We start from the raw sequence: 14,592 nt of genomic DNA on the forward strand, positions 1-14,592 counted from the left end.
AGCTTGCAGATAATTTCACTGCCCCCAGCCAGTGGGGCTTTCTGTGAGGCATCCCAGTGAAATTGAAGGGATTATGTGGGGTTTTTCTTGTTTCATTTCTAAAAAGCCACTGTCCATTTCAAAGGCATGTTGTTCGGACAAGTGAAATGCATCTGCTTTTTCTTTAAGGTTCTCTTTGGCAGTTGAATGTGTAATCAGAAATGGAAGTAAGGAATGCAGGAAAGACAACTTTAAAAGCATGATTGTCCATTGCTGATTCAGCCTCTGATCTTTATGCTCTTGTGCACCAGCAGGACTGCAGACATAGAATCATGGAACCATAGAAGGGTTTCGATTGGGTGGGAGCCTAAAGCCCATCCCGCAACACCCCCTGCCAAGGGCAGGGACACCTCCCACTGTCCCAGGCTGCTCCAAGCCCCAATTTCCAGCCTGGCCTTGGACACTGCCAGGGATCCAGGGGCAGCCCCAGCTGCTCTGGGAATTCCATCCCAGCCCCTGCCCACCCTGCCAGGGAACAATTCCTTCCCAAGATCCCATCCAGCCCTGTCCTCTGGCACTGGTAAGCCATTTCCCCCTGTCCTGGAGCTACTGATCGTCGCAAAAAGTCCCTTTTCTGCTCTCCAAGTATCTCTCCAAAACCAAAATTCAAAATCTGCAGCCATCGTAGGATCATCATCTCAACCTTTAAAATAAATTACTGTATATAAAAGATAATATCAACATTCATACAGCCTGATTGCAGTTGTAATTCTGGATATACTGGTAAAATATCATCATGTTTACATTTGCTGTGAATTTAGGAGTTATTTACTTGAGTCACAGTGCCACAAGTAAAACCACTGCTGTGAGCAAGATGTCCACTTTCTACTAAGAAAATCGACACTTTTTTGTAGTAGATACTTTTTTTTTTCCCCTCAGTCTGCCCTGTTGCTCTTGTTCATAATATAGACCTCTTTCCACAGAGAGTCACAAGGTACTTCTGGATCAGGGTAGCCCTTAAGTGTTTATAGAATCAGGGAATCACTTAGGCAGCCCTTTCAGTGAATATATTTTTCCTCGTGTCCAATCTAGACCTCCCCTGCCATAAAGTCAAAAGTATCTGCAGGAAAAGCTTCCTCTGCCTCGTGAGTGGTTTTGCAGCTTAAAGGGACTGGAATATATCACTCAATAGCCTTGGGGGATGATCTGTGCCTTGGGGTGAGACCCCTGGCCTGTGATATAAGAAGGTCAAGTTCACTGAGCTTGTAACTCCTTGTGAACTCAGGGTCTCTGATGCCTGGACCTGTGTGCCTAAAGCCAAGGGGTTTTTTTTGCTGGAGCTTGTGGGAATAACTACACTGGCCCTTGTTCAGCAGGTTAATCAGCCCTTTTTGTGTGTGTTTTGTGGCTAAAACGAAGACAGTTTAATCCCAGCTGAAATGCAGCGCAGTGCTTGCTCTGAGCAGAATATTCTTACTCAGTCCCACAAAGCCTTTAAGTCTGGCTAGCTTAATGTGACATTTGGGGAAAACACAGCAGTTATATTCCCCATGGGTGTACCCCGGGCAGGTGGTTAAAGGCAAGGCTGGTGGCAAGACATTTCTGTAAAGACTTGCTTGGAATCAGTCAGTGAGGAAAAACATTAAAGATTATGTTTCTCAAAATAAATAAATTTTCTATTAATCCCCGTGCTTTTTAAAATACAGGTTTTTTTCATGGGAAAAGCAAACATTTTCGCTATCGGATACCACAGCAAATTGGAAAAATATGCTCTTTCACTGAGTCATCTGACAGAAGAACAATAATCTGCCACAAGACACAAATTACTGCTGATTTGTGTTACAGTAATAGGGTTATACTTTCTTCTGCCTACAGAGCAAATGCTTAGGGAACAGTCCACTCTGTGGAACTGCAATGCATGAGTGAGAAACATCTACTTACATGCAGTGGAGAAAACACAACTTTTTATTTGAATCTTGATGGAAAATGCATCTACAAAAAAAAAAAAAAAAAACCAAAAACCAAAGGTATTTTATTTTTATCTGCCAGACAGTGTAGGGCCTTGCATTCTGATAGAAGCTAATTTGCATTGGCACATGGTTTCACATGGAATTTTTGTTGCTACATGCAATTGGTAGATAGTCAAGTTTATTTCTATGATTTATACACCTAAAACTATGTTTAAACCCCTGTCATATGAAAGTGGATGTGCCACAGCACCTCCCACATGCTCAAAGTTGACTGAAAAATTCTGGGTTTCAAAGTTGAGGTTGACTTAAAAATTTGCTTTCCCAAAAGGTGCAGATTCTCTGATGGTAAACACTGGGTTTTGGTAAACCAGACTTATACCTACCTGACAGAGCAAGGGCTGCAGGAGCTGTTTGAAAGATTAATCTTTGAGAAAGGAACACTGGCAACAAAAGGGGAAAAAAAAAAAAAAAAGGCAAGAAATATCTGATGGATCTACAAGGAAAACACATTGCCCAGAGCTGAAAACATGTTCCTTTCAGATTCCTTAATGCTGTGATTTCACAGACTTCTCCATGTGCTGGCGTTCAAAACTTTTACGATGTCGACTTTGTTAATAATTTATCACCTCCTATCAGTGTGCTCTTCCATGGCAGAGCACAGTTCCCTCTCTGTGCTGTGTGCAGGTCTTTGTTAGCTGCACCACATGTCAGCAGGGGTTGTGTGGGTATATGCAAATATAGAATTTGCAAATACTTTGCCTCAGATATTACTTTCTTTGGGATCCAGCCTTGTTGACTGTAAGAAACTGTTATGTTTTTGAGAGGATGTTTTACACTTCTCCAGCCATAGCTGCACATTTCTCTTTTCCTGTCTTTGGTTCAAGAAAACCCTGTTGTTTTCTTCTTTTACAGAAATATTGGTTGCAATTAGTTGTGGCTGAAGTGGTCCTAGTGAATTTTGGAATATTAAGAAAGAAACATTTTCACTGACCTGCTCAGCAAGAAAATGACCTATAATTTTTTTCTATCTAAATCTTTATTAAGTCAATTGAAGAAAGCAGCAAGCATGATGTTGGGAACGTAGGTATAGTTATTTATACTGGAAATAGTGGTGATATTATTTAATACTTTTAACCTATCTACAGCAGGACTTTTAAAGGTCATCTCAAAGATATGGCCTTTAACAATCAGTGAGTCCATTCTGAGCATTCCACGAGTATTACAGAGGTTTTATGTGCAGGAACCCACTCATGGTTGTGTTTGAGTTCTAAAAAACCCACCTTCTTTGTTTGTTTTTTTTTTTTTATAACCCAGGAAGTTCTTAGTCCAGTGTTCCTTTTGGGGGAACCATCACTTTTGGCATTTTTTTCAGCCTCAGCCAGCTAGATCCCAACTTTCTTAGCCTTATAAAAAAATATTTAAGACTCTGGTCTATGTTGAATGAAAGGCTGAGACAGGTATATTTATGTGTCTGCATTCTTTTCATGCTCCCACATGGGTTAGGGTGCAAACAGAGTGTATTAATTTAAAAAAATGAAGAAAGAAATATTTTTAAAAATTACTCTTGAGGGCTAAAAATGAGTTTTAGGGGTCATTCACAGACAGTCTGTCATTTTCCTCCACCTTAATTCCAAAACAGACATAGCTTCAACCATCACACTCCATGTCCACCTCCAGTCTTCTGTGTCAATTTCTTTTTCAAAATGAGAAGAGTATAGATAAATTTAGGAAATATTTTGTCTGCATTGATTTACCCTGTTGCTTATACAGTAAAACATCAGAGCTCCTTTAATTAATTATTTAACAGTAAAAAGGAAGGAATAGCTGTCATTTATTATTAAAAAAAAAAATTGTTGTAAAAATTGAAATGCTCTTCTTATTTATATGAAAAGTCATGGAAAACATTCTAGGTGAAAATGAAGCATTGTAAAATTTATTACTAAATTTAGAATATTTTGGCAGTCATATTTTCACTTTTGGCATTCATATTTCGACTTCCTGACCTGTTCTGAAAATGAAACAACTTCATACATAATTTTAAACTCTCTTCTGTAGAAATTCTTTCCACTATTAAAAGGGTCAATCTTTTAATTATATGAAAAGTAACATTCACACTGCAGAGACAAATCAATTCTCTTAACAATTCTGAATACTAAAGATCTGGTTGCAGACCAGCTTTACTTAATATTTAATTTAATATGGTGCAGTTTGAATTGGCTGACAGTGTGCCTGTGGGTTCTAGTTTAAAATCAGGGTTTAAACTGTTTGAAAGTCCATTTAATCCAACTTTCTTGTTGAAAATTCTGATGGTACCTCCCAGTCAATCAGTTTTTGTGGAACTTCCATCGTGTAGGCTTTAGAATGGAATACATATATGTCAGAACTGGTGAAAGTTATTCAATTTTTACTTCTACTTGGTATGTGGAAGTCCACTCTCATGGCCCTTCTTTTCATTACCTGAAACAAGAAGCCAGGCAGACCTAATGGACAAGATGTAGACCAGCTTTTTCAAAAGCAAAATTCTTCACTTCTTATCTCTCAGAATATTGAGGGGCTTGTTATGTCTGGGGGTTTGTGTTTGTTTGTTTGTTTTGGGAGGGGTTGGTGGATTCGGTTGGTTTTTGTTTGGCTGATTCCTTTGGTTTGGGGGTTTTTTTGTTTGTTTTTTTTTCACTTCTGACAGCAGGTAGTGATTTGTTTATTTCTTTTTTAACTTTGGGGAACAGGAAAATATTTTCCCATCTAGCTCCAGGTCTGGTCAAGGCTTTCAGCAGAGCATTAATCCCCTAAATCAGCCACGGCTGGTGCTCCCTGTGCCCCGCAGTCGGTGCAGAGCCGATAAAGCCTCATGGGGTGCTTTGAAAGCCAAGAAAATACATCTGTGCCAGATCAAAGGCAGAGCTGAGTCCCAGGGTTGGATCTTTCCTGCCAGGAGCCCAGGCTTGTTTTGACCAGAAGTCTATTTACCAAGCTCTGCAAGAGGGGCTCCAGGGTGTCCTTTCGACTAATAACAGATAATCTTTCTTATGTCCTGCAGAATGAAGATTAATAGACCTTTTAATTGCGTTCAAGCAAGTATATTATGAGATTATTGCCTCAGAAGTGACAAGACATTCGGTCTAAAAGGGAAAAGAAATCTGATTTCTTGTGTAAACCTGGAAAAATACTTCTCTAGCTAAAAAAGGCACAGCTGTTTCCTACACCATAGTGTACACATTGTATATTTTTCTGCTCGTTATTAACAGTGTATCACCGGGAAAAAAAGCTTGCCCTAGTATTTCAGAGGGTAGCACACACACCAAAAAAAAAAAAAAAAAAAAAAAAAAAAAAAAAAAAAAAAAGGAGTTTCCTGTTGTTTTCAAAGTCTAGTATCACAGTTTTGACATTTTTAGTTTATAGCTACAGCAGCATAGCTGTATGAAATAGGTTATGCATAATAACCCCTGCTGACTGATGGGCAAAGTCATTCCTAGAAACAATGGCTGGGTGATGCTGTCTTGACTGCATTTCCTATGAAAATAGGAGTTATGCAGTCACAGCTTTTAAACACAAGGGGGAACTTACAGCCTTAACCCCACTTATCTTCTGGGCAGACTTAGCTTCACCTATAGGCAGGTTTTCATTAGTGTTTCCACAGTTCAGTAGTTATATTAATTATTAGTCACTTTGCAGTATCTGGTGTGCAAGCTTATCTTCACTCTGCTCGTTGATCTGTAGCCCAGATACTCATATATTATTGAGATATTTTTATGTGCTGCAGAAAATATTTCCAAGGTTATTAATTACCTGAGGGGAAAAAAAAAACCGACCAGGTAAATAATGAACTTCCATATTACCCCCATTACTTTTCATTTTAAAAACAAAATGAGCTGCTCGTGTGTAGATGAGCCTGTTCATGATCCCAACAGTTTTCACAAAGATATTTATCAGTGCTGGAATAAAAGGTGTTGTATCATCCCCTCTACTGAAAGCCTAGCTGAAGTTGTGATATTTCATTTTTGGGGAAGGATTTTTGTCTTTTCAGGCGTTGCCTCACCTGTCTTTGACTTTGGTTTAAAACCCATAATGCACCAAAAACCCCAGACAAATGAAAGCAAAGACACCTACATTTCTCCTGGCTGCCTTTTGAAGTGCTGCTATGTAATATTACCATCCCCCCTCTTCCCCTTTCCATCACATGCCATTCTGAAATCTATGGTTAAGTACACCCTTCCTCCTTCCCCTGCTTATATTCCAAATTTTCTTCTCCATGTTGTGGCCAGTATTTCGCTGCTGGTTTACCCCCTCCAGCAGCTGAGATTCCCAGTAATGGTCTTCAACAGAAAACTAAGGAATCTCCACTGGGGCAGAGCACTGACAGGAAAATCTTACTGATACATTTTCTTATCAACCTGAGATATGTTTCAGTAAAATAAAGAGAGGTAATAGAACTCCTGTCTTGCTCTTCTCTATATCTGATGGAGTGGGACAATCTTATCATCTCAACATAATTTATTCTTTATTTATAAACTGAAAGAAAGACAAGCAGAAAGGCAAATAGTCAGTATTTTAATTCTTTTTTAACCATGTAATTTTTCTTTTCTGTGCTGTATTTTCATCCCTAGTCACAGCCAAAAAATTTGATCAAAAGTTCTCACTATCATTATTATAAGTACAGGAAGATCTACTGTAGATTATGTCTTCCAGAAATAAAGCTACTTCTTATTATCACACAAGACGATGAAATTTTTACAAATTTTGCCTTTTTGGCTATTATACAAAGAAATGAATGTAAATAAAATTCCTTTTCTCATTTCCTTGTCTATTTCTGTCCATAAATAGGTGCTGGGATCAGTGGCTTGCACTGCATAGTCACTGCTGGCAGTAGTGTCCAGCTGAAGGGTTTCACAGAAAAGCAGCCTAACGCACAGTCAGCGTGTCATGTCATCATCGTATTCACATTTCTATTCTCTCTGCTCTGTTTTAATGGCTACATTTTGTTCTGCCCTTGGCTTTCCCACAAGAACTCCGACTGCTTGACCTAACACAGGACAGTGCTCCAGATTTTATCAACCCTTGGAGTGCATTAATGCAGCTCAAAGGCTTCTCCGAGCTCCACCAGATGTCTAAGCCTGCTTAATCACTGGTAATTTAATGGGCTATTTTTAAATCTCCTGGCATCCTCAAGGGCTGAAGAGCTCTGAGTGTTCCACAGCAGAGAGACAGACGTTTTATTAGTGGTTTCTTGACTGTTGGTAGCCAATGCAGCCAAATGTGTCATCTCTGCAAAAACCCTCTAATCATGATTACAGCAAGAATATCCCGTGCACAGATGTGAAATACCCAGTGGTGGGAGAAAAGGTTATAGATTTGATCATCACTGATGTTACCATTTCAAAAATCTGAGTTTTCCTTCACTTCAGACCTTAAAATACCTGGTACTACCATTTCCCTTGTGAGTAGTGCCTGATAAGTTGTGAGAGTTATCCAGATCCACGGAATTCATTCTGGTTTGCAGGATCAGGAGGAAAACAGCATTACCATGTGCATGCTGTGGGCAGGATTTATCAGGGTGCTGATACAACCACAGCAGATCATCTGCCTTAAAGCTCCCAGAGGAAACAGGCAACACACTCCCTCTGGCACTTTTGAAAATCCAACTCTTAAGGCTAAAAATTTCTTTTTTTTTTTTTTTTAATATTTTATATTTGAACTATCAATGCAATGGGATTATTCACAGCTTAGTGAAGTGGGGTTATGGAAATCTGGTCTGTAAGAAATACATACTGCTCTGAAAATGGCCACGCAGTTGATCATGTACACCTGTTTTACCTGAATTTTTACTGAAACGCTGAAAAAATATTACAGTAATTTAGGTGGATGTTTTCCTCCTTTTCCAGGAATATCTGTATAACAGGGATTATTAAGTATGTAAATAGAGTAAGGAAAGATTCACACAATCTGTACTTCTTATGAAGTAGCTGCTAATGTGGAAATAAGGTAACTTTTCAGCCTGGTTGTGTGTTTCACTCTGAAATTTTCAACATAATGTCCTGGGAGGTATTTCTGATGGCCCATGGAGGTTTTAAACAGCAGGCTTCACCCTCCAATTTGTCTCTTTTAAATTGTACTGGAGACAGCTGATGGTACATGAAATTCTTCCTAACCTGTTTCTTTAGTGCAGTGACTGCAGCCGTAAAGTCATTCAGAGGGAAAAGCAATTAAGAGCAATAAGAAAATAAGACCAGTATTTATTATCATAGCCTAGAGGACTACAGGCATTAAAAATATAGTGTCACAGTGTTAAAATCATGTTGAAGGCCTAAGCTAAAATGAAAAAGAAGCCAGCAAAACAAATCCCACATTTTTAAAGGAGAAAAAGAGTGACATTCCAGACTTACCTTATTTGAAAACAACCCATCTCTACCTGGGTTTGAGAAGAAGTTTAATTTTAAACATATGGCAGCTGATATAGCTAATACATATCCAATTAAATGAAAATATTTTTTATATTTTATTTTATTTTATTTTACCTAGAAGGCATGAAAATCCTGTACAGCGGAATATTGATCAAAATGCTAAAAAAAGTTTCTTTCTATCAAATTATGGCTTCTTCTAGAGCAATTCATTTTCTGGCATAACTTTCTTTAATTTTTTCAGGTTATAGATATTTACCCTAATAATATATATTTAAGTAACTACACAAAAAAAAAAAACCAACAAACCCTCTCTTACATAAGATGCTGTGATGAAAATTAGATTTCTCCACAAAGGACATCTAGTTGCTTGACTGGTTTTTTCCCATAAAAGTTTTTAGATCCAATTGGTCATGATGGATTATAGTTTGGGTTGGTTTGGGGTTTGGGTTTTTTGGGGTTTTAATAGGGAAAAAAAGCCTGAAATGCTGAGTTTCAGTTTACAAAAGAGAAGTGCTGTTGAAATGTTGTTAGAAACATACAGGTGTTGCACATCTGCAGCAGGCATACTATACCAGCACTAATCTTCCTTTATATCCAGATTTTGGGCATGGAGGAGAGTGCAAAGCACCTTCATCTGATGCAATAAGATAAGGAGAGCTGCATTTCTGCCTTTTTGCCATAGACACTGCAATCCTGTCCCTCCTTTTCTTGTGCTTGGGTACAGGTAGCAGGTCTGAGTGCACCATTTTACCCTGGAAAAATCAAGGGAATCGTGAGGTCTTAAATGAAGAGGAAATAACCCACTCAGGACAGGTTATTTGCCTGGAAAGGACACTGGACTCTCTTGGTGGGGTCTGGTGTCCAGCCATGAGTTTCAGCCATTACCTTAAGTATCCAAAACTAATCTGAGACCTCACTGCAATATCAGGATATTTAACAGGCAGGTCTGCACTTTGGTGAATTAGCAGCTGGAGATAATGGTGACCTTCTTTTTTTCAGTCCCTTAAGGGTAAGAACTGCCCCCACCTTGGCAGTGCTTCCCTCTTATTGCCATATGCATTCGATCCAGGTTCTGGTGATTTTGTATTTGCCAAGTAGATTAGGATTGCCCAGCATTCATCAGTGTTATCTGACGAGTGATTAAAAAAGGAAAAACAGTCTACAGGATCACGAAGGTAGATGAAAGAAATCCTGTGGGGAAAAAATGGCATGTCTAAAATTGAAAGAAAAGCTGAACTCAGGATTGGCTATAGTGGGAAGAGAAATACAATGTCTGCATAAGGACAGAACTAAGCTGAACATTTTAAATGCTCCTGAAGTGATGAACAGCTGAAGGTCAGATGAGCCAGTTCACCATTATCTTCACTGTGAAACAGGGCACCGGTTTCCTGGCACTCCCGGGAGTGAACAGGGTGAACACTGAGGGTTCTTTCTCCTCCTTTAACAGCACGAGGTTGATGAGGAGTGTGTTATTTCTAAAGACAGTCTTCACTTTTCACGCACTGGTTCACATGACGGGCTATCCTCACAGAGCATGGATTCCCTTCACATTAAATTAAGCCAGAAGACGTGCTGCAAAAGTAGGTCCAGGGTATCTGGATGTGGAAGCTTTGCGGCACAGCTGTGCAAACACCCTGTTCTGTGTTGTCAGTTTTGCAGGTCTGCTCTGGCTCCCCGGTGGTGTCTGTCAGTGTGAGTGCAGTCTAACTGTGCCTGGTTTCCCAGTCTCTGGCATTTTGGGCAGCATGGTTGGGTTTGGCCATGTGTTGGAGAACAAGAGAATGGTTGAGGTTGCAAGGAACCTCTGTTGATCATCCCGTGAACTGCACACTTACACAGAGCTCCTGCTGCACACCTGTGCAGTGCCCCATTAGAAATGTTTCATACTCAGGTGCATTTATCTTTGTGCTTCCCCTAAATTAATTCTCCTCCAAACCACGCTGAATTGTCTGTAACATGTGAAACAAGGTGGGAAAAGGGAAAAGGGAATAGTTATAGCCCAAGAGAGTTCTTTCAGACACAAGATGTTAAACTGCCTTTTGATCAGCTGCTTGTAGAAATGTACATTAACTGTAGACCATGGCTCTTCTTGTAACCAGCTAATGATCCTATCAGTTGCAGACTAATTGCCTCTACCTCCTTCTAAATTCTGTTGCATTGAAAAAGCCAGAGTCACATTCTAATCCTTTTAATCACATTCAGCTTTGAAGGGTGCATACTGGTTGTGTGTTAATTCAACTTCTCTCCCTCGTAATTTGTTTGATTGCCTGTTACTTGCAAACTGCACTAACTGAATAAAAGTGTTCTGTGTCCTGATGGGAAGTTACGAGTTTCATTTAAGCTACTTTAGTGCAGATGTTTTACCTAGAAAGTGGTGTAAATTCTCCTCACCTTTCTGCTTTAAAGCAGTTTCAATACGAAGAATGGAAAGCAAGGTAGAAGGTAATGAGGCTACAAAGTAAAAGCTGTATTTCTTTAATTTAAATAATCATCTTTATTGCCTGGAGGCTTCTCTTCTGCTTATGAATAAATAATTAAATAAAACGCTAAAATATGAGATGGAAATGCTGGTGCTATATCCTTTATTGTTTTCCTTCATCTCCAGCAATATTTGTCCGTATTGTCAAGACCTAGAAGAGAGTCTATTTATTCATTACTTCTTTTTTCACTTTTTTTTTTTAGATAAATATGCACACACATGTTCTGCACAGTCCTATATGAGTCTTTTTGAAAAAAACCAGCATATGCCAAACTGCCGTCCGGCTTCCCACATCATTTTCTGAACAAGAGTGCAAGGCCACTGGATATGTCCTATAAGCACAAAATAATCATTACTAGGACATTTTTATTAACACTGGATCTATGTGATAATAAAGATTTATTGTGATTCTACCTTTGGAATCCCCTGGATCTTAATGAGAATTTTTTTTTTTTTCTCCCTGTTCTGAATTTCAATGAGGAGTACTCTGAGTATCATGGCCACGTTAAATATTTGTGAAATCCTCTCAGCTCACTTTCAACATTTTAAAAATAAACACCTGGTTTTGTGGAGTCATTTTTTCAAGTTAACAGGAGAAACACTGACTTTTAGTAGAAGAAGCATTCTCTGCTAAAAAGTGGTTACACTTGTAAAATGCTAATGACAAAATTATTTATAAAGAGATTCTAAAGTTGACTCTGAAATGTTTCGTTCAAAAGCTGCCTGAAAGTGTGGACCACTTAGTGATTCCCCACCAGATCAATCTTTTTAGAAAAACAGACTATTCATTTAGACTCCAAAATATTTGGAAGGAAGGTCTGGAGACCTGGTGTTTATTAATTCACGAAAGACTTTTTAATAATTAGCAGTGCTCAGTTCCCAGAGGCCCACTTAGGCTGTGGAACCCAGCTCCCCTGCACTCCTTAAAGAGAAAAGTCCCTTCAAGCCATCCATGAAAGCTTCCAAAGCAGGCTCCTGCTCTGACTGGCCACTGATTGAGTCCTTATCTCTCTCTGTTGAACAAGGAGAACACAGAAAGAGTTTTGCCTCCCAGGAACCTTCACATTCTGGGGTGCCCCAACATTGCTACTGGCAGTAAATGATGGCAAAAAATTAGCACATTCTGGTAAAACCAAAATTTTTGAACCCTCTGCAGACACTGACATTTCCCCTTACTGTTTTGGTGTCTCAATATTGAATATTTTAAGTCATTTCTTTCCTTAAAAGTATTTACTACTCGTTATTTGCTACTATTTGCTCAAATGTTGGGCTCTCCAGGCTTCCTTTGTCTGATTGCCCTAAACAGTCATTTTTCTCTCCTGTTCTCATAAATGTACTCTTACATTTTTCTGTGTTTTCTTCTTTATAGAGTCACAGAATCCCAGAATGGTTTGGGTTGGAAGGGACATCAAAATCCATCCAGTGCCACCCCTGCCATGGGCAGGGACACCTCCCACTGTCCCAGGCTGCTCCAAGCCCCTTTCCAGCGTGGCCTGGGACACATATCCAAACCCCAATGTCCATCTTTCAAAGTCATCATCTAGGACCAGCTGACTTCTTAAGCTCATTTGTTTTTGTTTCTCTTCTCCTGATTAATTTCTTATGTTCCACAGCACGTCTGTTCTCCTGCCCAGACCCACATCCCATCCAACATGAGTTTGCTCAGGGGGCCTCGGCTTCCCAAAAACCCAGCACTTCAGCATTTGATCAGCCAGAGAGTCTTTGTTTCTTCACATTCTCTTTTTAGTTTTTTTTTTCTGTGAAACCGTATCAGTCATCTGCTTGTGGAGTTCAGCACTCGTCTCACTTTACTGCAATATTTTTACTCTTAGCTTCTCTTGCCTGATTTAACAGACAATATTAAAAATGCCGACTGCTTCACAGCCATTTGTTGTTTGAAATAAATCTCCCTTTTTTTTTAATTTTTTTTTTTATTTTTACTGGCTCTCCACATTGCTGGAGGACACAGAAAGTGTGTGTTATACTCTCAAATTTCAAGAAAATATCAGTTTTGATAGGGAGTTCAACTCCTTCATTCTGCCTCTGAAATTAAATTATTAGGTCAATTTACTTTTGTTATTGCGTTTTCTTTCTTGATCATTTTAATCCAAGACATCTGGCCCAAATCTATTACATTCAGTGTTGGGTTCTGGTTCAAAAAGAACTGATCACAGACATGCTGACTCACATGGAAACCACTTGAAAGCTCAGATTTTATTAGGCTTTAAGACTCCTGCCTTGCGTTTTTAAAAGTATTGCACTAAGATTATAAAATAAAGAACTCAAAAAAAAAAAAATTCAAGAAATGAGAAAGTTTGAGTTTTTGAGGTAGACAAAGAAGGAAAGGCATAAAGTGAGAAGGAATTTCAGGAAGAAATCTGAATGATAGCAAATGTTTTAAGAGACTTACTAAACCATGGGCCCATGAACTGAGAAGGAAATGGGAAGGCACTTGGGGAATCAGCCTTGTATTCTGATTATTAGGAGCACATGGGAACACTTTTTGCCTAGAGATCATTCCTAGTGTAGACTAGCTGGGATTTTTTGGGGCCGTGTATGACACCCAGCACAATGGAGAAAGGTGTGAGATTATTCCACGTTGTGCCATTAGGTGGTATCAACAATAAGTAAAAAAATAAACCAGAAATTTAAAAAAAAATTGATTGATTTAGAACTCGGAGAAGTGAAATTACTGCTCATGGTGTCAGCACGTAGTGGGAGAACCACGGTTGGAGCTGCACCATTTTGCTTTGGTGTGTTGCAAAACCTGAGTGGAAACAGAAACTGTTCTAATTATGTTCTCCTCTGGGTTTTTTTTTGTTGTTGTTGTTTTATTTTTTATTTATTTGTTTTTGTTTGGGTGCTTTTATTTGGTTGGTTGTTGTTTTTTTTTTAATTTTAAACTGTTCTGTTTAGGTTGATCTGCTCATCCCTACAAAGATCACTGGGATCATCACCCAAGGAGCTAAAGATTTTGGCCACGTCCAGTTTGTGGGGTCCTACAAGCTCGCTTACAGCAACGATGGGGAGCACTGGAAAATATACCAGGACGAGAAGCAGAAGAAGGACAAGGTAAAGCAAAGAGAAAAATCAGTATTTTGGTTGTGCTAACACCACTGATGGAAGACTGCAGATTATTTCCTGGGGTTCCACATGCATGGGATCCCACGTATTGGAGTCAAGGTGAATAAAAGAGTCAGATAACACAATGACACTCAGAGTGCAGTAACATCACACCTATCAGTGCCATGCACCTGATTTAATGCTATTAAATACGGGGCATAAAGCTTTACAGTTCTCCATTAATCAGAACTATTTCTTCATTTAACCCTAGAGCAGAAGGTGTATAAGTAGGAGTGTATTTGTATATTCAAAAAAAGTTTCAGTGCATTTTTTGGTACATATAGACTATTTTCAGTGATTTTCTGTCAAGCACATCCTTGTTACCCAGCCATTTTGGACAGATTTTCTTTTTCTGGAAATTAATGGCTAGGGTTTCAAATACCCAGTGAAAATATTATTTTTATTACACTATAAAATGAATAAGAAACATTAAAAAAGTTTCACAACTTCCTCTGCAAATGTTTAATGAGAGGCATAGGGAAAGTATAGGGTTGCTGATTGATTTACCTGGAAGCATTTAACTTTTCTCTCGTTATTCGTTATACCTTTCCTCTAAACTGTATAACACTTTTATACTGCAAATACCCGAATTTCATAATAACATCCATTAAGAAAAAATTTTACAGCATATGCACTGCTTAGG

General features: G+C 38.9%; 1 protein-coding gene across 2 annotated transcripts in view; it reads left to right on the plus strand.

Moving 5' to 3' along the window:
- The window catches only part of EDIL3 (EGF like repeats and discoidin domains 3), a 237,376-nt gene that overhangs the window by 210,378 nt on the left and 12,406 nt on the right, over positions 1 to 14,592 (plus strand). For both annotated transcript variants that reach the window (XM_039566793.1, XM_039566792.1), the window contains one exon: positions 13,743 to 13,898. In XM_039566793.1, coding sequence (XP_039422727.1) covers positions 13,743 to 13,898 — 156 coding nt within the window. The remainder of the gene's footprint in view (positions 1 to 13,742; positions 13,899 to 14,592) is intronic.

Source organism: Corvus cornix, chromosome Z (genome assembly GCF_000738735.6).
Source record: "Corvus cornix cornix isolate S_Up_H32 chromosome Z, ASM73873v5, whole genome shotgun sequence".
Classification (NCBI taxonomy): domain Eukaryota; kingdom Metazoa; phylum Chordata; class Aves; order Passeriformes; family Corvidae; genus Corvus; species Corvus cornix.